Source organism: Manis javanica, chromosome 6 (assembly GCF_040802235.1).
Source record: "Manis javanica isolate MJ-LG chromosome 6, MJ_LKY, whole genome shotgun sequence".
Classification (NCBI taxonomy): Eukaryota; Metazoa; Chordata; class Mammalia; order Pholidota; family Manidae; genus Manis; species Manis javanica.
The window spans coordinates 108,371,988-108,396,453 of record NC_133161.1 but is presented as its reverse complement, the minus strand read 5'-3'; the positions used below and the strand labels follow the sequence as shown (position 1 = coordinate 108,396,453).

Here is a 24,466-nt window from a genome sequence, read left to right as displayed (position 1 = left end):
GGGCCCCTAACCCAGCTCTGCGGGGACCGGCAACTGGCAGCACCATCAACCCACATGCTGCTCAGGTGCTTGGCTAGCAGCCCCATGCTCGCCGTGCTAGGTGCTAGGTCACGACAGGCACCAGTCAGGCGTGACTCAGTGGCCCCTGCAGAGCCTCCAGGCTGAGATCTACTAAAAGACAGCAGAGCTCCTCTGAAAGGTCACGGAGCCAGCAGAGATCTGGTGGGGGCAGGCAGAGGGCACCCATCCAGCTCTGCCACTGGTGTGCCACGTGACCCTGGGCTTGAGCTCTGAGCCCCTCACGGTGAAATGAGCATGCAACAGAGAGGTCGTGACAGAGTGGGTCAGCAGACACTTACCTGTTCTGCATAAGTGCGCCCCCACTTGTCTGGGCTGTCAATGACAAGCTTTTTGAACTAGGGTTCAAAAACAATCAGAAAGCAATGGATGGGCACTCATTGCAGAGCTGAAAAGGGGGTGATGTTATCTTAAAAGGTCGCTCCATGGCTGTCATGTGGATGCAGGACGCGGAGGGGATGGTGTGAAGGTGAGCCCCAGGAAGGACCCTCTTCTCAGCCGGCTTCCCAAGCCTCCTGGCCTGAGCTTTCTGCCTGACAAGGGGTGACTCACCCCTCCCTTACTCAACACAAGAGGGCACACAGGGTGGGCATGTCACCTGCTCATCCCAGGCTTGATCATATGGCCACATGGACGGCTGTCCTGGGGTTCCCATGGAACCACAACCCTCCTGAAGGAGAACAAACCATGCCACAGTGTCTAACACACTCGTAGGCAGTGGGGACAAGCTCTAAACAAAAGCACTGTGAACAGAACGTGCAGAGCACATGCATAGAAGTGCACACCAATCTCACAGACGATGTGCTCCACCAAGTTTCACGTTACTAACGTCTGAGTGTTGTTTTCCCTGGAACACTGAGTGTGACCCAGGAAGTTCTGGTAATGTGAAAACCTACCCCCAGGAATAGCAGGCTGTGTCCTCAGGGGCTGGGCCACCGCAGGGGCAGCTGCAGCCATTCCTACCCTTTCTGCTCTCCAGCCCCAGGATGGAACAGCTGGTCTCCCCACCCTCACCACCCCTGGCCCTAAATCTAAACAAAGTCAAAGCAGGTGTGCTGGCACTCAGCTGCAACCCATGCCTTCTCACCCTGGCCAGTCTGGGCACTAGGGGACATAAGCCCCCGAGGAGCTGGAGCTGCTGGGGCATGCACCTATGTCTGCAAAGAAAAAGCCTCCAATGAACTATGGGTTTGATATTTAATGGACTTTTAGGGTAAATACTTCTCGTAAAGAATTATTCTGACACAGCAAAGCCCCACCACAAGCAGATACTACCTGACACAGCATCAGAGGCAAGTCCCGATCCAAGGGTAACACCCCTCCCTCCCCAGAGCCCCCCACAGCTGTGTCCCCTCCCCTGCTCCTGACCTTATACCTCACTACCCCCCCTGCCTCACGCCCTGTGTGCTGAGTCAGTCTTGTGGGCCAGCCCCTCCTCTACACTACACTGCACCCTGTAAGCTCCAGGGAACAGCGCTAATTCTGCACCATCCACACACTCTGATGCATGGCCATTAGGGGGTGCCCTTCCTGCTCCCCACCTGTCCAGTGTCTGCTGCCTGTTTACCTTCCAATAAGCCTGACTGGCTGCCCCATTTTCTATAGGACAGACCCCACTTAATCAGCATGACAACCAGGGGCCTGCAGCCCAGCTACACAGACAGTCCCTCCCTCCTCCTTCCCCTGGGGGCACAGCACTCACTGGCCCAGGATTCCTCCTGACTTGGTTGCCTGCTCTGCCCTGCCCTCCCCTGCTGTCTGCAGGTATGCTCCACTGTTTCTGGATGTTGGTGGTTTTTGAAGGGAGGAGGACTGCTGCTGTGTTTGCGTGCATATGCGTCCTCATGCATAGTGGCAGCTGCATCCTAGACACCTAGTGGGGCAGCTGAGCACCACACAAACACTACACACGTGGCATCGGGATGGGGGACGGCAGCTCTGAACTGCCTCAACACTGAGAGGCAGTAAATCTCCGAGTGAGAATGGAAAGGCCTGGCAAAGGGGCATGCAGACAATTCATCAGGCCAAGGACTGTCTCTGCAGGATCCCGGATGAGAGATGTGGCGGAGTAATTCAGTGCTCAAGCACATGGACTCTGGAATCAAAATGCCTGTTGGGCCAAGACCTAGTGTAGAGCCACGGATGAGCTGTCCTGAATCGTCAGTGCAATGGGGGACCTCACCCCTCACTAAAGACACAGCCAGGGCTGGACAAGCTAAGCTTCGGGCAATGCTAGCATCCGGAGCACCCAGCCTCAGTTCACAAACAAGGCTGCATGTTTAAGCCCAGCTTACAAGACCTGAGTGTGTGCCAAGCCACACTCCGCTGCACACAGCTGGGGTCTTGGTCAGAGTGTGGCTATTTCCAGACCACCTGACAAGCTCAACTTGAAAAAGACTGCGGCCCAAGAGGACAGGGACAGCCCAGCAACAAGCAGTGCCAGGGACCCATGGGAGGGCTCACCCCTGCCACATCCAGGTTGCAGGCAGCACTTTCTGCTCTCACCCACCACAGGCTGATCCCGTTGACAGTGCTCACCTGCTATTGACAGCTTCCCTGACAGCTCATCTGCACATTAATGGACTGAGACCCTCCTGCCGGGCTGGGTAAGGCCCCAGCCTAAGGCCACCCTGGAGCCCAAGCTGCAGTGATACCCCTGGACCGTGCGGCTTTGTTTCCACTGCCTGTCCCCTCACAGCATGAACACCTTCTTTACTGCCTCCCTAAAAAGCGCTTCAGAGGAACACTCTGGACTGACATATAAACTGGCAAGTCCCTACTGTAACCCTTCGCACTAGCAGAGCCAGACACTCTGTCAAACACAATTACCTGAACTGTCCAAAAATCAGGAAAAAAAAAGGACTCACATGATTCCTCAGGAATGCAGCCAGTTTCTGGCAAGGCAGACCTGAGGGTTCCGTGTTGTGACCGACAAAAGATCTCTCCTCTTACAGAAGAGTCACAAATGAAACCACGTCAGATAGGCATCCGACAGGCAGCCTTCCCACCTGCAGCTGAGTCAGGTGGCTGGTGAGAAGCAACACATTCTGCCTTAAACAAACCTTCAACAAGGAGATACTCAGTGCTCCCAGAGACAGGCCCAGGGTGACACATGTAAGGAGCTCCACAGACACACTCTTACCTCCCAGAGCACAGGACAGCCAGACGGCCTGTCCTCCATGCCGTGGGCAGCAACACAGGACCTTGTGGGAGGGCTGTCGATAGGGGCCGGGCACTCTGCCACTGTCGGGTCAGCCATCAAGGCCACACTCCCCCGAGGACAACAATCAGGACATGGCCGCAAGGTGGCGGGCCTGGCAGGAAGGGGCTGGGGTGCAGCTTCCACAGTGCAGGACCACACTCAGGGCCTGCCCCTCACAGCCCCGTTGCTGGTCCACTCGCAAGAGATTCCAGCCCCACATGCCTGTGAGAGCCCCTCGCTCCCACTACACTTCTGCCCATCCCAGTGCCAGACCTGGGGGCAGAGATGAGGTGAAGGAGTCTGTGCAGCTCAGCGCTAGTGCCTAACATCACAGGAACAGAAGCAGTGCCTCTGAGGGTCCAGCAGCTTCCATCAGACCCAGGGCAATGGCTCCAGCCCCAACCAAGAGAGGCTGGTGCCCCTTCTCTGCAGAGGCCGCCCAAGATGCAACGCACTCTTTCCACAACTACTTCACAAAAATGTTGGGCCTTTGAGCACTGCAGGTCCCAAGGCCGCTTTGGCCTCCTCGAGTCCTCTCAGGACCACAGGTGAGCCCAGAAGCAACACCATGTTGCAATTTTGCCTGAGAGCTGGCTGGCTCTGCTCTGTACCTGCACGGACATGCCCTGACCCAGAGGCCCAGCTCCAGCTCAGCGATGACCAAGGGTATCCCAGAACCAAGTTGGCAGAGCTACCGGGACAGCTGCCACAGTGGCCTGAAAAGTCAGAACCGAGCCCGAAGCACTGGCAACAGCTTGGAGAGCAAAGATAAGGATGGGGAACTAGGATGGAGGGAGGTCTGTGCCTGCACCACAACAGAGGCAGCGTGCACCTGGGGTTGTGCAGGCGAGGCTTCCCATGCAGAGGGCAGGGGGGGGGTGAGGGGGGAGGAGAAGAAGGGCACAGGGCCAGGGACTACAGGGCAGTCTTTTCAACAAATGATGCTGGAGCAACTGGACATCTCCCTACGAAGATGAACTTCAAGCCACTCCATACACAGCTACAGAACAGCCTCAGATGGGTCCCAGGCCTGAATGCGAGACCCAGTGTTACAAAGCTCCTAGGAGAAAAATCTCTGTGACCTTAGAGTAGACAAGGCTTCTTAAATATGATTGCAAAAACATGATCCATAAAAGAAAAATGGATCTATTGGACCTCATCAGAATCAAGAACCTCTATTCTTGAAAGACAATGTTCAGAGAATGAAGAGACAATCTAAAGACTGGGAGAAAATATTTGCAAATTATGTATCTGGTGGAGTACTCATATTCTGAACACAAAGAATTCTCAAAACTCAGTAATAAGAAAAGCAAACAACCCAATTTAAAGAATGGACAAAATTTTGGTGCAGACACTTCACCAAAGACGAAGTTAATTACTCAACACTACTGCTCAGCAGAGCTGTTCACACCAACCAGGGCACAGGGCACTCACGCCACAGCCAGGTCACAAACTGAAGACCCAGCAGCATCGAGTGCTGGTCCCGAGGGTAGGGATGGAGTGCACGGCACTTTGGAAGTAACTGTGGTGCCTGCCACAGACCACAACCCAGCCACCACAAGAGATGAGTGAGCCTGTCCATGGAGGTCACACACAATGGCCCAGCAGCCGAGAGACAGAGACAGCCTGTGTGTCCAGCAACACACAAAAGGATGAGCACACGGTAAGAACCACTCACACACAACAGGGTAGACTCCAAGACAGTTACTAAAGGAAACCGGAGGCACACACAGCCCAGAGCACAGAGCACCACCACACGCTCAAAGGTGCAGACGTTCTGTGTCCAACCCCAGAACCTGATCATTGGTATGGACACAGCGTGGCTCTGAGAAATGCCTCCAAAGACAGGCAAGATCTACAGAGCTCCAGGGCAGCTCCTCTGAAAGATAAGCTCAGGGATGCTGGAGACAGGGTGCCAGGCCAAAGCAAAAAGCATGGGGTCATGGTTAGAAGTCCCTCTGCTGACTCTCATTCCTGCTTCCACAGCATGTGTGTGTGACCCAGGCTGAGGGTGCATGGAACTGCGACCCGGCAGGGCCTTGGGCTCCAAGCAGCAGCGCACCCAAGCACAGACCCAGGTGACCCATGCAACGCAATGCTCTGCTAAACATCCCCCAGCAGTCAGGGACCTGGTGCTCAGACAGGACACAGGAACATGGGGAAGTAAGCCTCCCACCAAAAGCAAGAATCAGTGACCTCTGACGCCCTCAGAGGGACATGCCAGCCACAGGACAACACAGGGCTCACACCGCCCAAACGCTCCACAGCCGGCCCATCAAGCACACACATGGTAACACAGACATATTGGGACACGGCACGGTGACCAGCTGCCCCAGTTTACTGGGGTTCTCACTGGAGCCCACATCCTGGAAAAGCCATTTGTCCCTGAAACTGAAAGTCCCACATCCCAAGAAGCCCCTAATCCCAGGAAAACTAGGAAGTTACTAAAGGCTTTTCTCAACGGGAACAGGAATAAAGCAAGAGTGAGGACCAGGCTCATATCACCCTTGAGGGAACAAGGCAAGGGCATCTGCTCTCACCACTTTATTCAGTTGTGTATAGAGGCACTAACCAGGGCAATTTCACAAGAAAAGAAATAAATAAAACGCTGGACAGAAGTAGTAAAACTACCTCTACTTGCAGATATCAACCTTGCATTATAAAATCCTCAAGAAGCCACTAAAAATTATTAGTTAATAAGTGACTTAAAGTTACAGGTCACAAAATCAATATGCAAAAACCAACTGTATATCTATACAGTAGCAATGAACAATCTGAAAAAGGAATTAAATTCCATTTATAACAGCATCAAAATGAATAAAATGCTTAGAAATAAATTTAACAAAAATGCAAAGTTTACCCACCAAAAACAACAAAGCTTTGTTGAAAAGAATTAAAGAAGAGCTAAGTAAAATGGAAGGGGGCCTCAAGTTCACAGATTAGGGGACTTAAAGACTGTTCCCATAGCAATATTCCTAAGTATGACCTACAACCAACACAATACCTAATGATATAAACCCTACTTCACACCACCCATAAAAATTAGCTCAAAATGGATCAAAGACCTGAATGCAAGAGCTAAAATTTTAAAACTTAGAGAAAAATATAAGAGCAACTCTTTGCGATCTTTGGTCAGGCAGTCATTTCTAAATATGATGCCATAAGTATATGCAACCAAGGAAAAACTAGATAAACTGGGTTTCATCAAAATTAAACAGTTTTGTGCTTCAAAAGACACCATCAAGAGAGAAAGATAACCCACAGAATAGGAGAAAATACTTGCAAATCCCTTATCTAAGGAAGTCTTCTCTCTAGTAGTACAAACAACCCAATTTAAAAATGAGTGAAGAGTTGAATAGACATTCTCCAAAGAATATATACAAATGGCCTATAAGCACAGGAAAAAAAATACACATTTTTAGTCAATAGAAATGCAAATCAAAGCCACTAGGATGGCTATAATCAAAAAGATAGTAAGTGCTGACAAGGACATGGAGAAGTACTGAAGTGCAATGGTGCAGCTGTGTGGTGAAACAGCCTGGTAGAATGAGGAACACAGCTACTATGTGACCAGCAATTACACTCCCATGTATGTAACTGAGAGAGACATGAGAACATGTGTCCACAGAAACTTGTACACTGATGGTCATAGCACCATAGTTCATAACAGAAAACCCAAATGTCCACCAGCTGATGACTACAGAAAACGTGGTACACCCACACAATGAAGCATTGTTCAGCAATGAATTCCTCACAAATGATGCAACACAGACAAAGCCAGGCACAAGACTCACACAGCACATGACTCCATTTATATGAGAGGCCGCAACTGGCAAAGCTCTACAGACAGAAAGTCACCTGGTGGTTGCCAGGGGCTGGGAGGCCTGGAGGGAGTGAGGTAGCTGCAGGTGGGTTCAAAGTTCTTTCTAGGATGACAAACATGTCCAGGAATTATATAATGGAGATGGCTGCACAAAAATACTTAACCGAAATGTGATAATGGGTATCTTATGATATATGGATTATATCTCAATTTCTTAAAACTGTGTGTGTCTGTGTTGTGTGAATGTGGGGAAGGGTGTGTAAGGACAGTCTCCATGTGACATTAGCTACAGAATGAGAAGGAAGTTAATTTTTACATAATGTATTTGTAATTTACCTGTTATGTGGGTCAAATATTTCCTGATGTTAAAAGGACCTAATAAAGTAATAGCAAATGTAATTTTTTTAATTGGAAGAAAATTCAACAAGAATAATTTTCTTGAATAATTTGCTCGCCAAATTTTCTAAAACTCAAGTAAGGAAACACACAAAAAGTTTCTAAAACAACATAAGGAAAATCACTGAAGACAAGATAAATGTGGTGAAATCCCCGCACAAAATTTAATGAGTCGAAAAATTCATATGGAACCACCAAAGACCCCGAACAGCCAAAGCAAACCTGAGAAGGAAGAACAAAGTGGGGGGGATCTCACTCCCCAACTTCAAGCTCTACTACAAAGCCACAGTAATCAAGACAAGTTGGTACTGGCACAAGAACAGAGCCACAGACCAGTGGAACAGAATAGAGACTCCAAACATTATCCCAAACATATATGGTCAATTAATATACGATAAAGGAGCCATGGACATACAATGGGGAAATGACAGTCTCTTCAACAGATGGTGCTGGCAAAACTGGACAGTTACATGTAAGAGAATGGAACTGGATCATTGTCTAACCCCATACACAAAAGTAAATTTGAAATGTATCAAAGACCTGAATGTAAGCCATGAAACCATAAAAGTCTTAGAAAAAAACATAGGCAAAAATCTGTTGGACAAAAACATGAGTGACTTCTTCATGAACATATCTCCCTGGGCAAGGGAAACAGAAGCAAAAATGAAGAAGTGGGACTATATCAAGCTGAAAAGCTTCTGTACAGCAAAGAACACCATCAATAGAACAAAAAGGTATCCTACAGTATGGGAGAATATATTCATAAACGACAGATCCGATAAAGGGTTGACATCCAAAATATATAAAGAGCTCATACACCTCAACAAACAAAAAGTGAACAATCCAATTAAAAAATGGGCAGAGGAGCTGAACAGACAGTTCTCCAAAGAAGAAATTCAGATGGCCAACAGACACATGAAAAGATACTCCACATCGCTAGGCATCAGAGAAACGCAAATTAAAACCACAATGAGATATCACCTCACACCAGTAAGGATTGCTACCATCCAAAAGACAAATAACAACAAATGTTGGTGAGGTTGTGGAGAAAGGGGAACCCTCCTACACTACTGGTGGGAATGTAAATTAGTTCAATCATTGTGGAAAGCAGTATGGAGGGTCCTCAAAAAGCTCAAAATAGGCATACCATTTGACCCAGGAAGTCCACTTCTAGGAGTTTACCCTAAGAATGCAGGAGCCCAGTTTGAAAAAGACAGATGCACCCCTATGTTTATTGCAGCACTATTTACAATAGCCAAGAGATGGAAGCAACCTAAGTGTCCATCAGTAGATGAATGGATAAAGAAGATGTGGTACATATACACAATGGAATATTATTCAGCCATAAGAAGAAAACAAATCCTACCATTTGCAACAACATGGATGGAGCTAGAGGGTATTATGCTCAGTGAAACAAGCCAGGCGGAAAAGGACAAGTATCAAATGATTTCACTCATATGTGGAGTGTAAGAACAAAGAAAAACTGAAGGAACAAAACAGCAGCAGAATCACAGAACCCAAGAATGGACTAACAGTTACCAAAGGGAAAGGGACTGGGGAGGACAGGTGGGAAGGGATAAGAGAGGGGAAAAAGAAAGGGGGCATTACAATTAGCATGTATAATGTAGTGGGGGGCACAGGGAGGGCTGGGTAACACAGAGAAGACAAGTAGTGATTCCACAACATCTTACTATGCTGATGGACAGTGACTAATGGGGTATGTGGGGGGGACTTGGTGAAGGGGGAAGTCTAGTAAACATAATGTTCCTCATGTAATTGTAGATTAATGATACATACATACATACACACACACACAAATAAAATGATAAAATAAAATAATAAAATTAAAAAAAACCCAACAATAAGTGTCACACTCGCTGCCACCAGGACCAGACTGACCACGAAAAAATGCAGTAAGAAACAAATCCTTTCACCACTGATGACGCCTGGGGCTCACCCAGGACATGACCCAACAAAGTCACAGAACGTGGGAAGCACAGTGCAGCGTGGCGATGACAGTGGGAAGGGCCCCATGCTTAACTTTGGGGGAAAAGAAAGACTGAAAGTTTCAGTCATGATGAAACTTTTTTCAGTTGTGGTTTATGCAGGATCAAATTCCAATTCACACTGAAATTCATGAACACAAGACACCCCATGAAACACAACTCCACCACTCAGTCTGTAACTTCCTTACAAATTTGCTTTAAGGGCTTTTAGTTTTCCTTTCCTGGAAAAACTCTTGCTTTCTTAAAGCCTGTTTGAAATGCATTGTCATTCTCCTCCACGATCACATATCCTAGGTGGCCCCAGGCAGCAGATCCCAGAACTAACCTGGCCCCAGCCCAGCCCATCTCAAAACAATCCCTCAAAAGCCCAGATCTCAGGAAGGTGCCGTAGCTCACGCACGTGCCCTTGGCTGCTGCTGGCCTGCCAGCCTGAATCACAGGCCCACATACCTTTCCAGGAAGCATTTCAGTCGTCCTGGGAGGAGATGCACCTGTCTGTCCGTGTCTCCACACCTTGGCGAGTGTGCGTGAACAGGAAGGCCCCACCTGATGGGCAGCTGGCCAGGGACAGCTTAGTGCTTGGGGCCTGGAAGGGCAGGCGTCCGCTGCTGGTCCTCGCGGCTGCCCACACCCGCCACGCACGCGTCTAGAGGGCAGGCGGTCTGGCCTGTCTACAGAACCTGAGCCTGGAAGCGGGCTCCACTCTAGGCAGAAGAAACCCTAGCTAGCGAGTTGTGCCTGGTGTCATCACGTGTAATTTTCCAGGCACACAGCTGTGTGTAAACTTGATTCTAGACTACTAAAAGCCAGTCACCCTGTGAAAACTCACGACAGATGCAGCCCTCACGTGAAGTGAAGGCCAGCATCCCAAACTCTCTTGTACAAGCGGACCACGGTCTGGCCAGGTCAGGAAGGCCGTTCATGAGGAAACGCGGTTTTCACGTTTTAAACAAATGATGGTCGGCCACTGCCCGCAGTCAAACTCGCGGGCGGAAAAACCACCCAGGGCCTTTTTTTAGGAAGGGCCCCGACGCGGCGGCCTCAGCCTTCTCCCGGGTACATCCTGGGCGCGCAGCAGTGGCACCCACCCGAAACGCAGACACCGATGGCAGCTGATAGGCTGTGTAACACACATTTTAAACACTAAAAACACTTTTGTTGGAGGAAAACGATGACGAGCAAAGTCAGAAGACAAATAAATTGGGGAAAATATTTGTATTATAGACTAAGGTTTACTTTCCCCAATATAGAGAGCTCTTGAAAACAAGTGAAAGTAACAAACCCTAACAGGAAAACAGGCAGAAGAGCATTCTCATTAGGAATGCAGCAACGGGCCCTGACGCAGCAAACTCCGTGCAGCGTGTGCCGGGGCGGACCCCTGGCCCCTTGGCCGAGCACGAGTCTAGCCTGCGCAGGCGCAGTGCGGCGGGTCAGCCCTCCGACCGCGGGAGCCCACCTGCGCGGCGCTCGCAGGGCCGCTCGGGTCTCGTCTTGCATGGGACACCGTTCTCGGCAGTGGTTTGCGGGTGCGGCTTGCTGAAGCCGGGTGCCCCTGGGCCGGGGTCGCGGGCGTTTGTGTGAGTGTCCTCGCCCTCCCTCAGAAACCGGGCTGACAAGGGCAGGGCAGGCGGCGAGCCGTTGCCCCAGGCCAAAGCTTCATGGCAGCACACGCACCAGTCGGATGGAAAAAGTGCCTGGTGCTGGAGAAGGGTGGCCCAGGGCCTCGGGGGTCTGGAGCTGAGGAAGAGGCCCTGGAGGTTGGGGCGGGCACGGAGAGCAGCCAGACGCTGTGACGGGCCAAGCAGGAGCAGGCCTGACAGTAAAGGGCAGTGGGCTGCGGAGTGCCTCTCAGCGGCGGCCCAGATCTGGGCGGAGGCGCCAGGAAGGTCTGGCCTCCAGGAACACGGAGGGCCAGCGTGGTGAGGGCAGCAGTGCAGAGCAGTCCGCCTGCTGCCCCCTCTCCAACACACACGGGCCCTGTGACCTGTGCCTGGCGCTGAGCTCAGAGCGCCAGGACACCCAAAACCCCAGATCCTGGGGTGGAGGGTGATAGTGCTCAGGCTAACTCAAAAAAACCTCAAGTGCAAAGCGGACACACAACCATGCTCCACCAAGCCCAAAAAAAGCCAGCTTCAGAAGGGGGCAACCCAGCCCTGCAGGAAAAGAGGCCGACAGAGCTGGGCTCCACTCAAAGGAATCTGCCACCTTAGAAGAGGATAAAAAATGACACTTAAATTAAACGTTATTTACTTGTAAATTCAAAAGCAAAACTCAGGTGAACCCAGGGGAGCAGTTCCCTCCGAAAGCACGCTGCCATCACGAGGTCTGTATTTACAAATGAGTGTTTTATTACTTGTGTAGACAAAATGAAAATCTCAAAAACATGTTTTCTGGATGAAATTAATTTAGTACTTCCACAGCCTCTATTCCAGGGTCACTGGGCGGCAGGACAAGGCACAGAACCATCTGCAGACACCTCAGACACTGGCCACAACACCCGCCTTGACTGGGGACCCCACCTGTGCACCACCCTTCATTCCTTGGTATCCCATGAACCACCACTGTCTACAGAGGGCAGCCTCCCATTCCTTGGCTTTGGACTGTGAAGACTCCCTAGCACTGGCATTTGGCGACGCCAGGCCTCTCCCAACTCTGACCACCTGCTGTCCTGGCACAGGTGCAGCCCACACCTGCTTTCTGCCTCTGGACTAACCTTCCCATACAAAGAGCACAGTGCCACAGGAGGTGACCTGTGTTGTTTACTCTGGACAACCAACTCGAAGAATTTGAAGGAGCACAGACACAAAGCAGACAGGCTGAGAGACTCACATGGTGAGCCCAGCCAGGCATGGATCTCTGCACACAAAACCAGCCTGCTAACACCATCTGAGGCCCTTCCCAGTCCCTTGGTTTGTTTTTAGTGTACAGACACATCTCCTATTATGTTTCACAGACACTGAGTTTTTTACAAACTGTCCAAGTCTACTGGCGCCATTTTCCCAACAGCATTTACTCACTTTGTGTGTCTGCCATGTTTTGGTGATTCTCACAGTATTTCAAACTTTCTCATTATTATAACAATGGAATTATATACTATATATTGTATATTGTACTTATTTATGATCAATGATTACAACTGGGTGGAAAGCTCAGGTCTTAGCATTTTTTAGCAATATAGTATTTTTAAGGTAGGCAGCCTGTCTTATTAAACATAACCTCATGATCCATAGACTACTGTATAGTGTAAACATTACTTCTGTATGCACTGGGAGACCAAAACACCACCTGACTGGCTTTGCTGGTGTATGCTGTACTGCAATGGTCTGGACCCATACCTGCAGTGTCTCCAATATGAACTGCACTTTCTAATTTCCCTCAATGACTAGGTGTTCCTCCTGAAAAAGTTTTTTGGACTTTTAAATGCCATTGCCTGTTCAATCCCCATTCTCGTATGACCTCCAGAGAATGAGGCCAATGGAGCAGATGCCGAGTGCCTGTACAGGGCACCCAGCAGAACACGCACCCACAGGCCAACGTGGACGCCTCCAGGGGAGCCACTGTGGAGAGGACTGGGTGAGCAGTACACTCAGCTCCTGGCAGTGGAAAGGCAGGCTCAGGACTGGTGGGGCATGGAGGTAGTGCAGATAGAGGGGGAGGTGGAGGCATGTAGAAGCAGCCCTCACAGCCTCTCCCAATAGTGGCACTGTGGTGGCCAGGATCCCTTCTACTACTGCCATCTTTTCAAATATCTGCATGCAGCATTTTTCAAAACACTGGTAAAAAGAAAAGTTTTTAAGGAAAAAGGAAGTTTCAGGCTTGGAGGAGGCATAAAGAGGACCCAGGACCTGGGTGGTACCCCCAGCCCTTCCCCATAAGCCAGGATGGCCACCCTACCCTCACAACAGTGCTCCTCCCAGTGTCCTCACCAAACAAATCGGCCTGGCCCTGACACCACTGTCAGCACGGATCAGCTCCATGGCCACACAAGTGCATTGCCCACTTGCAGGGATGGCCACACCCCAACTGAGGCCTGCCGCTGGGCTCTGGGAGTTGGTCTGCTGCTCTCTTTGCAGAGCCTAGGGATTGTTTCCCTTGGGATAGAGAACAGTCTTCTCTCTGTTCTGTTATTTAAGAGCTAGTAGAGTGGGCAAGGGGTGGGTGGTCACAAGCCAGCTGTCACTCCTGCTGCCAGAAGCACAGGCCCCAGGGTCATGGGGTCAGCACACCGCTTCAGAAGAGGAAGACAGGGGACCTGGGAGAACATGAGCATCTGACATGACATTCCTCCTACTTATCAGCTTCCTGGCGACACCTGGAAAATGCTCCAGTGTTTTTAGGGTCCAGCTGGTCCTACCCACTCCATTACTGTGGAGTGCCAGCAGCAGCAGGGCAGAAATCTTTCAGGAGGCTTGCCTGACAGGGACACTGGTGGGGGGGTGGGCAGATGAACCACCCGGGGCACAGGGACTCATTGAGGGCCAGGCCCAGACTTGCCCCTGCCCTTCCCACAGGTCCCAGGAAGAAAACCCTAAATATTTGTGAGTAAATAAAAAGCAAAAACACACCTGAACATACACAAAGCCATATCTGTCACAGGGAACATCATTTCAAGTAAAACCAAATAAAGCAAAGGTGAGAGTAGCCAAAACTGGGCTAGGGCTCCAGCGGGCACCTGGTATGGGCCAGGCACCCACCTCAGATAGCCTGGCAGAGCAGGGACCAAATGGCATGGTCTCTCTGGGGCCAATTTAGCAATATCCACCAACATTACTAATGCCATGCTGTTTGACCCAGTAATTCCTGTTCTGAGAACTCATCCAAGAGATACATACACATGTTCCCAAGAGACACACATGGCACCATTTGTGATGGCGGCAGATTAGGAACGTAATTACACTCAGTGGGGATGAATGATGCTGCACCCACATGTGGGACACAGAGAGGCTGCAGTCAATCACCCCGAAAGCTTCTGAAAACCCCAATGTGGCCACACCCACCAGCCCAATCAGATCTCCAGAAGCAGGCCCAGGAATCTGCAGGAGAAAGCCCTGTTGACTGCCAAGGACAGCCACAGGCTGCCCTCCCCAGGCAAATCCACTCCACTGCTCACCTTCCACATGGGTCTGGGCCTGCTCCTCACTACACACCAGGGACGGCACTGCGCACCGAGAACGTTCACAGCGCTACACCATGTGCTGGCACCCACTCCACTGGAGGCTGTATGGGCATATGACATTCTTGCATCCTCCCCATTCTGGATTATGTCACGTGTGGATGAGTGCTGCGCACTGGGGACAAGGGCTCACCATCACCTCACCCAGAGCAGAGCGACCGGAAAACAGGGCCCAAGGATGTGTCCAGCTTCTCCACACAGCTGAGCCAGGTGGCCTGCTGCAGGGTGTAGGCCCAGCATCACCTGGCCAGCTGCTGTGCCACCCTCCTGGTCACTCACCCAGAACCTGCCCCTTCTGTAGGGATCACAGGCAGAAGAGGCCTCCAGAGGATCTGACTTATAGCACAAGGCAGGAAGACCTGATGTAGGTTATTCCTCAGAGGTACTTTTTCCCTCTAGAACCACTGTGTTTTTGTTTTTATTTTGAGATTCATTTACAGCTGACAGGCTTTGTTTTTAGAAGAGCCTGACCTATTTTATCTTACAGCAGCGTCTAAGTCTGGCAGATTCTGAAGCCATCTCGGAGAGTGACCTGGCATCCTAGCCGTGGGCGTAAGGGGTGTCAGAGGGCATGTGAGAGGGGGGAAGAGGCGTGAGTCACCTGGGAGTCTTCCCCCTGCAACTGCACAGATGTGAGAACCCAACCTGCTTCCCTGTGCAGATGGAGAAACCAACATGTACAGTGGTTGAGCATTGTGCCTCAATGCAGTTGCAAGACAGAGCTGGCCAGTCACCAGGAAGGGAAGCAGGGCTCAGAGGCCTAGACACTGATGTCTGCACTGCTGTGCTAGGGAGAAAGCAACTATAACCAGGAGGATCTGCAAGATACTTTTCAAAGCGAACAATCAGCTTCTGCTTCAGGATTTTTCTTTAACACCAAAGAAGCATACCTTTCTATGTTCACTTGTTTGTTTCCACTGAAAAGGAAATATATGCACTTGCAAAAATCTATTAGTTAGAACTTAAATAAAAAGGTGAGGAAAGGAGACAAGAACGCAGTGAACCTCCACATCCTCGCTGCCAACCCCAACACGTCTCCCCTCCCATGTTACTCTGAAGTCAATACCTCATCATTTCATCTGTAAATATTTCAACCAGTATTTAAGTTTCCAGTTTTCTCATATGCTAGTGAAAGTTTAAATCTATAATTTCCAATAACACATCATTCGTAGCTCACCTTCAATTTCTTTTATTTTCTCAAAGTGTATTTGTTAAAAAAAAAAAAATTAGGTTGTTTGGACACTGAGTTTCCCACAATCTGGCAGTTACTGGATGTAGCAAATTGGCAGTTGGATTGAAGGCAAACATTTCTGAAAATTACAAGGGTAATTGGAAGTGCGTTCTCCCTAAATGCAACCACTATCCATACCTTCCTTTGTAAAATGTTTATGTTTTCCAAAATTTTTATTCTTTATATTTTGTATTTACTTTCCCTGCAACCTAGGAAATGCCATGGGAGTTCGCATTCTGTCCCCGAGCACCCTGGGCTGAGCTGCCAACAGGGACTAGGCCATCTCCTGGAGTAGTCTGCAGCAGACACTGAGGGTCCAGAGTGCGGTGCAGGTGGGTGGTCACACACAAGGACTTGCACAGAAAACACTGCAGACAGTATCCCAGAAAGCTAACAGAGTGTTGGACACTTGTTTCTTTGTACCCATATCTTCATTTCCCAAACAGCCTACATGGAGTACATGAGAGAACCGGGCAGCCTGCTCACGTCTTGGAAGGGGAAGCAGTGCTGACGAGGGGCTGCACGTGTGTATCTCCATGAGCCCAAGCCATCCCCGGCCCCAGCCCACAGGGTGGGTATGGGTAGTGTCTGGTCTGTCCATAGGCCGCTCTCAAAGGGCCTCCTGCACCAGGCTCTGGAGAGCTGGGACCCACTGAGACACAGCTGCCTGTATGACAAGCCCTCGGACAGTGTGACTGCACACAGACGGGAAGCCCAGCCAAGAGCACTCTTTCCTGTTCTCCAGACAGCCCCCCAAGGAACCTCCAGGGCAGAGACACCAGGCAGGTGAGCAGAACCAGAGAAGAGGCTGAGGAGCACATTCAGCACATACTTGATCTGAACCATGGGGAAGACAGCCTCCACCAGGTGAGGACAACACACTCTCACAGGAGGCAGAGTGACCTGTGGAGGGGCATAGAGGGACCGGGTGCATTAGGCTCTGGGGTGCAGTGGCCCAGCCCTGCGCTGGAACCGCACAGTGCCAGGGTGGCTGAACAGAGGACCATCTGGGAGACAAAGCATCCACCAGGGCACCATGAGGAACCTAACATCTCCCTTCCAAACTATGCTGTCCTTCCCCAGGCAGCTTGCCCTCACCCCATTTTACACAGCTCTGCTTGCACAGGGTAGAAGGGGCCTGCGCAGACCCCAGGCAGGTTTCACCACTAAAGGTGGACAGCGGGGATGCCAGCTCTCATCCAGCCTGGCCCCTAGGGCAGAGGCATTGTTTCTAGGCATGACAACAGCTTAGTGCTACTCTTCTCTCGCTTCCTTTCTGAAGAATTCTGTTTGTGATTTGTAAAGACAAAAGCCCAAGGGGCACAGCTGTTTGTACATTTTCAGGAACATCCCAGCACCAGCAAATGCAGTCACCACGGTGTCACCTACAGCAGAACCTGCCCATCAGGAGGTGAACTCCAGGACCCAGTGCAGCGACGCAGAGCCAGACCCCAGATGGCACCCTAGAGAGAACCCAGGGAGGGCAGCTCTGAGAAGCACCTGACAGTGGCCGGGGCAGTGATGTGACGGGGGTAGTTTGTTCTGTGCCCCGCTGTCCTCCTACAGTCCTGGCCGCCTCCACGTAAACACAGAGCCCCTCGGCAGCTGCGCCCACACTGGCCTCACCTTGACTCTGCACCCACTCACTCTGACGCTCCACAGACCACAGGCACCTTCCCAATGCTGCCTCATGAGGGCGAGGAGATGGCAGAGGGCCCACATTCTCTCTCTCCTCTAAGGGATACAAGGGCATTTGAAGCACTGGCATAGGGGCATCTCTGCTCCTGACAGTGACAGAAGAGCAGGAACAAGGACAAAGTCAGGGTGACAGGGAAATTAGAATCCCCTCAAATGCCTGTCACCCCAAAACCAGTACACAATCTGTATATCATTATATGTAAGTGAATGTGGGTCCACTAGGCAGTAGGCAGACCCACAGTGGGCAGGACCTGGGGGAGCAGGGGATGACTCCAGAGAGGAAGCCAGACTGGAGCTGCAGGGCCTCCGCATCCTCACTGGAATGGCCTTTGGCTCTGCATCTGTCAACACTGAACTGCTCCACAACAGCGACCTGTCCTGTTAGGCAAATCATCCCATATACAACAAACAACCTATTCTAAAAATACACATGTAAAATACAGATACATACATTTTTGTTACCTTATTCCATTATTCCATTTCTATGCTGAATTTGTTTGAATTAAACAAATGTGTGTGACTCTCTGTAGACTCAGAGAAGAGAGTCTGCCATCACCACTACCAAACAGGGGGCAGAACCACCAGCAAATCGGCAGCAAACGGGAGTTATTTGAAATGAAGTGTTGCAGACCTGGATCCTAGGTACCTGGTTTGGATAGGGTGCCAAGGACCTAAAGAGCAGCCTCCTTGAATGACTTGGTTAAAAGAATTCCAGGTCTGCAGTTTACAGGATAAGTGATCCTGGGACTAACAAGAGTGTCCCAAGGGGCAATGGGGACAGGCAGGCTTTCACACTCTACCGCCAGACTAGCCACAGCACTCCCCACAGAACGCGGTCCGTACCGAGCCTCCTGTCCTGCTCATGGAAAGCCAGTCACACCACAAGGCCACAAAACCCCCAGTTCTCAGAAGCGCTGGTCATGCACCACTTGCCTCTGCCATCGAGAATGCGCCCGAGGCTCCTCTCCACACTAACACTGTGGTGGACTCAGAAACTAACCAACTATAACCCAGAGCACAACCCACTGGTTCAGAAGTAAATAATGGGGTCTCTGTGGGACAATGAGGCAGCTATTCTAGTCTCTTCCTCAAAATCAAACAAACCCCCTCTTCTAATAAAGCTTTCAGAAATTACAAAAATACAAAAAAGTTAGTAAAACAAAATGTATGCTCACTGCAGAAATATTAGGAAAACGTAGTCAGGGCCAAAGATGACAATAAAAACACTTGGTACCCACCACATTGTGAAAGCCACTGTCAATAATCTAGTTCATGCCAGGCTTTTTTGCTGCATGCACCTTATGTTTTCCAAATTTGTTATTCATTTGAAGCCTGCTTTACTCACAGCGCTCAATCATGAGAATACCTGTGTACATCAGGGTTCAACCAAAGAAACGGAACCAGCAGCAGAGTTCTATTAAGAGTCTGACAACAAAGAATGGGCCTACGTGACAGAGGGGACCCATGTGGAAGTCTCCAGAAACAGGACAAGTTGCTGTCCAGGGATAAACCTCCCCTTCAGGGAAGCCTGCCCTCACAAGCAGGGCCTGCCCCTACTCCACTTTCCTGTTGTTTCCTCAACCAGGAACTCCATTCAAAGCCGCCCCCAGTGGGTGGGAGGGAGAGTGCATGGAGAAGGAAGAGCAGAAGGGAAGTTAAGACAGAGAAGGGATGAGGTGGAGCCGTCCTTCCAGAGGGAGAGATCCAGTTCTCCTGGAGCAGAGGCCAGGGCATCAAGCTGTCCCATCTCTCAGACTCGGTCTCAGCTCACATGGGATGAGCAGTTCTTCTCACCCAGAGAGAAACCCAAGGGAACAGAGTCCCACAAAGCGAGCACAGGACAGCACCCGGCTTGAGCCAAGCCCTGGCTGTCTCAGCTGCAGGACCTCTGGCTCACAGTACTGAAGCAGCCTGCAAGCATCTCTGTCTCCCTTCATGAAGATGAGGCACGGAAGGCACACTGCCACATTTACAGAGTGGCAGTCTTAAGGGGACTCTGGGTCCACAGGCCCCCGATCAGACAGCCTCTCCTCTGCAGGTGCACCTCAGACCAAGGGCTGTAGATAGATGTCCCAGCACTGCTCCTACAGGGAAAGACACAGAGTCAAGACCCTGAGGCAAAGCCCCCAAGGATCAGTAGGTCCCTCAGCATAACCAGGAGCCCAGTGCTGCTCTGGCTCTAGCTCTCAACTAGCTCTGCGACTGCAGACACATGAATACTCCACCTCCAAAGCAGAAAGAAGGCCAAAGCAACTTGATGTCCCATCCTATGTAACCAAAGTGCCGCAATGCAGTTTACAGACACGAAGAGATAAATAAATGCTGAGAATTGGTGCGTCACCACATGAACAGTACTTGAGGGCAAACCCAACCAGCAGATGCCCAGGGAAAAAAGGCTGCAAAGTGGAAATCCTTACCCAGGAAGAACCAGTGGTCCCCTCGGGGCTTCAGGCACAGCAGCTGGCGCTCCCGGCAGCTCTGCCTCCTCTGAGCTGCGGGCTGCCTCCTGCACAGTGCCCTGTGGGCCCAGAGGCCCCCGAGGCCTGTCCGAGTCTGTGGTGGAGTCGATCTCCACCTCCTGAACTGGCGCTGGGACTGGCTCCAGCTCGGCCGCAGCGGCGGTGGCCTCCTTTTCCTCCTTCTTCCGGACTTTCTCTTCCAGTTCCTTTCTCCTCTTCTCATCATCCTGACGGGCCATCTCATCAAAGGTTTTGAATACCTAAAATCAAACAGCAATCCAGTGATGAGTTCACCTGCCTGGTGCAGGACACCCATTCTGTAGAAAAAAAGTAAAACCTGGTCAGCAGAGAATGAAAAAGCAATAGGCTGGCACACACTACCATCAGCAAAATGGAAATGCACTTCACACAAATGAAACCTCACAAGCCAGGCTCATAGCATTTACGTACCCTTAAGCCCAGCCCTGGAACATGAAGGATGCCTAACTCAGTGGTCTCATCTGTCATTGTTTTTACAGCTCCCAGACAATCCTGTTCACAAGCAAAAAACACAGTCCTGGTCCTTCATGCTCTCGAGGTACCAGTGCTGAGGCTCAGAAGGGAGGATGGGAATCCAGGTGAATTACAATCCACAAATACGAACAGACTACTGGAATGCTGCCATCTTCCCACATTGCACGGCTGGGGCTGGTTTGGGTCTTATTTGGGATTTTTATTCCACTAACAGCCACAAAGTGGCTACAACATGCAAGAACACAAAAAGCTGAAATGATACCTCCAACCCTCTAAGAACTCAAAACTCAGCACTTAATCTTTTTCTGGGACACAGTCACACCCATAAAGGTGATGAGGCTCTCCACCTGACAGGTACACACGAAATACGGCATTTTTTGTGCATCACTCCAGGAAGCACGTAACCTTACATGCGGCATGGCCACGACAGACCACGTGTGACAACTCTGACAGGAGGCCTCAGTAACACCTGCAATGTCACTGAGTGGGAGCCAAATGCACACCACCAGTGAAGAAACCTACGGAAGTGTCTTAGAAGGAAGGGGCTCTGGGTTCCACAGGAAGGAATGTTCCAGCTCAAGAGGTGGGGCATCAGCAAAGTTCCTCCAGCAGCTGAGGTAGGAAGGTGGGAGAAGCAGACTCTTACACACTCCTTGGTGTTCACCCAGCAGATTGAAAACTTGTTCACACAGAAACCTGCATAGGTAAGTTTATAGCAGCTCAATTTATTGTTGCAAAAACATGGAAGCAACCTAAATGCCCTTCAGTGGGAGAATGGATAAACTGTGGCCTATCCAGATGATGGGATATTACTCAGCAAATTTTAAAAAATAAACTTTCAAGCTATGAAACCTTAATGACACCACTAAGTGAAAGAAATCAATCTGATGAGGCTCCGGACTGGTGATTTCAACCCTCTGACATTCTCCAAAAAAAAACTATGGAGAAAAGATGGCGACATGAGTAGTGTGGCGGAAATCCCTCCCCAAACCACATATATTTTTAAAATACAGCAAATACAACTATTCCTAAAAGAGTAAACAGAAGTAACAGTACACCAGCCAGTCTATATCTGGGAGAAGTCAACATCTCACAGAAAATGGTAAAGTAAAAAGCCGTGACCTGGTGGGACCCAAGCACTACCCCCACCCCCAGCTCACCAGCAGGAGGAAAAGAATCAGGGATTGGGGGTGGTTAGTGGAAACACAGGACGGATAAATACCCAGTCCTAGAAATCTACACCGGGAGCACAGACCCACATTGCATGGTGCTCTGAAGATTTGAGTAGCTGAAAGCAAAGTCTGAGACTAAGACTGCGAACAGGTTCCCACAACTGGCTGCCCTAGGACAAAAGAAAAGCAGGTGCTTTAAAAGACTGAAAGGGGCAAAGGTTTAGGAAAAGGAACAGGTGGACAAAATTGTCCTGGCACACTCAGCCCAGGAGGCTGGGAACTCTCAGGAGCTTCAGGAGCCCTATCCCCCTGGTTGGCAACGTAGCCACAAAGGGCCCCTCATCTTGATAAGCAGCCTGCCGCTCCATCCCCCTGGCCGGCACTTGCACGCAAACAGGCTGTTCCCACCATTGCTGCAGACCAGCAGGAGGGCAACCTTGCCTATGGCAACTACACAGCTTAATGCAGAGGATTCTCCCTGCCCATGGCTAACTGGCCCAGACTCAGAGGCTGCTCCCTGCACAAGATTAACCGGCACAGACAGCAGACACAGGCGCTGAGACTGGGAGGCATGAATGGGGCATTGTTCTCATGGAAGATCCCGAGCCACTCGCCTGTGACCCCCGCTATCGCCCTAGGCCATACTGAGGGCCACCTGCCCATGGCAGTTTAGGGGAATAACCCACAGGCTGCTCCCTGCATGCGGTTAACCAGCACAGACAGCGGAGACAGGTACAGCAACTGGGAAGGAGGAAAGGACTTTGTTCTCTCAGCTGACCCCCGCGCCACTCGCCGGCAACCACTCCCATCACTCCAGGACTACGGAAAGGCAGAAGAAAGTTGTTCAATCCAAAATCCCTCAAACACCAGCAAGAGGGTTCAGTGAGACTGAAATCACCAATCTTCCTGAAAAAGAATTCAAAATAAAAGTCATAAGCACGCTATTGGAGCTACAGAAAAACATTCAAGAGCTAAGGGATGAATTCAGGAGATAACTGAAATGAACCAAACAATGGAGGGATTTAAAAGCAAATTAGGTGAGGTGGAGGAGACAGTTAATGGACTAGATCTCAGAGTCTAACAAGAATAGAGAGAAGCTGACACAGAGGGAGAAAAAAGGATCTAGGAATGAGAGAATATTAAGAAAACTGTGTGACCAATCCAAACAGAACATATTTGCACTATAGGAGTACCAGAAGAAGAGAAAGAAAAAGTGAAGAAATAATTGGTGAAACCTTCCCCAATCTGGGGAAGGAAATAGTCTCTCAGGCCATGGAAGTCCACAGATCTCCCAACGCAAGGGACTCAAGGAGGATAACACCAAGACATATAATAATTAAGATGGCAAAGATAAAAGACAAGAACAGAGTATTAAAAGAAGCCAGAGAGAGAAAAAAGATCACCTATAAAGGAAAACCCATTAGGCTATCATCAGACTTCTCAGCAGAAAGCTTACAGGCCAGAAGGGAGTGGCATGATATGTTCAATGCAATGTAACAGAATGGCCTCAAACCAACAATACTCTGTCTAGAAAAATTATCATTTAAATGTGAAGGAGAGATTAAACAATTCCCATATAAGAAAAAATTGAGGGAATTTACCTTCAACAACCATCTCTACAGTATATTTTAAAGGGACTGCTCTAGCTGGAAGTGTGCCTAAGACTAAATAGCTGTCACCAGAGAAAATAAAACCACAGCAAAGGAAGCAGACCAACTAAATACAAACCAAACGCAAAATTAAATAAGCTACCCACAAAGTCAGTCAAGGGATATACAAAGAGACTATGACACCTAACATATAAACATTGGAGGAGGAAGAAAAAGAAGGGAGAGAAAAAAGAATCATCACTGTGTTTATAATAGAGTAATAAATGAGTTAAGGTAGACTGCTAGATAGTAAAGAAACTGCCCTTGAACCTTTGGTAACCGCAAATCCAAAGCCTGCAATGGCAATAAGTACATATCTGTCAATAATCACTCTAAATGTAAATGTACCAAATGCACAAATCAAAAGGCGCAGAGTTACAGAATGGGTAAAAAAGTAAGACACATCTTTATGCTGCCTACAGGAGACTCACTTCAATCCCAAAGACACACACAGACTGAAACTGAACGGATGGAAAAAGACATTTCATGCAAACAATAAGGAGAAAAAAGCAAGTGTTGCAGTACTCGTATCAGACAAAATAGACTTCAAAACTAAGAAAGTAACATGAGATAAAGAAGGACATTACATAATGATAAAGGGATCAGTCCAACAAGACGATATAACCATTATAAATACGTACCCAACACAGGAGGACCTATATATGTGAAACAAATACTAACAGAATTAATGGGGGGAATAGAATGCAATGCATTAATTTTAGGACACTAAACACACCAGTCACTCCAAAGGACTCATCAATCAGACAGAAAATAAGTAAGGACATAGAGGCATTGAACAACACATTAGACAACATGGACCTAACAGACATCTATAGAACACTCCACCCAAGAGCAGCAGGATACACATTCTTCTCAAGTGCACATGGAATATTTTCCAGAATAGACCACATACTAGGCCACAAAAAGAATCTCAGCAAATTCAAAAAGACCGAAATTCTCAGATCACAAAGATATGAAACTAGAAATAAACGGTACAAAGAAAACAAAAAGGCTCACAAACACATGGAGGCTTAACAACATGCTCCTAAATAATCAATGGATCAAT

The 24,466-nt window shown here is 49.5% G+C and overlaps 1 protein-coding gene across 5 annotated transcripts in view; it reads right to left on the bottom strand.

Annotated features, from left to right (window-relative positions):
- Positions 1–24,466, bottom strand: part of NUDCD3 (NudC domain containing 3) — an 83,754-nt gene that overhangs the window by 28,159 nt on the left and 31,129 nt on the right. For all 5 annotated transcript variants that reach the window (XM_036990920.2, XM_036990921.2, XM_036990922.2 and 2 more), the window contains exon 2: positions 20,025–20,326. In XM_036990920.2, coding sequence (XP_036846815.1) covers positions 20,025–20,326 — 302 coding nt within the window. The remainder of the gene's footprint in view (positions 1–20,024; positions 20,327–24,466) is intronic.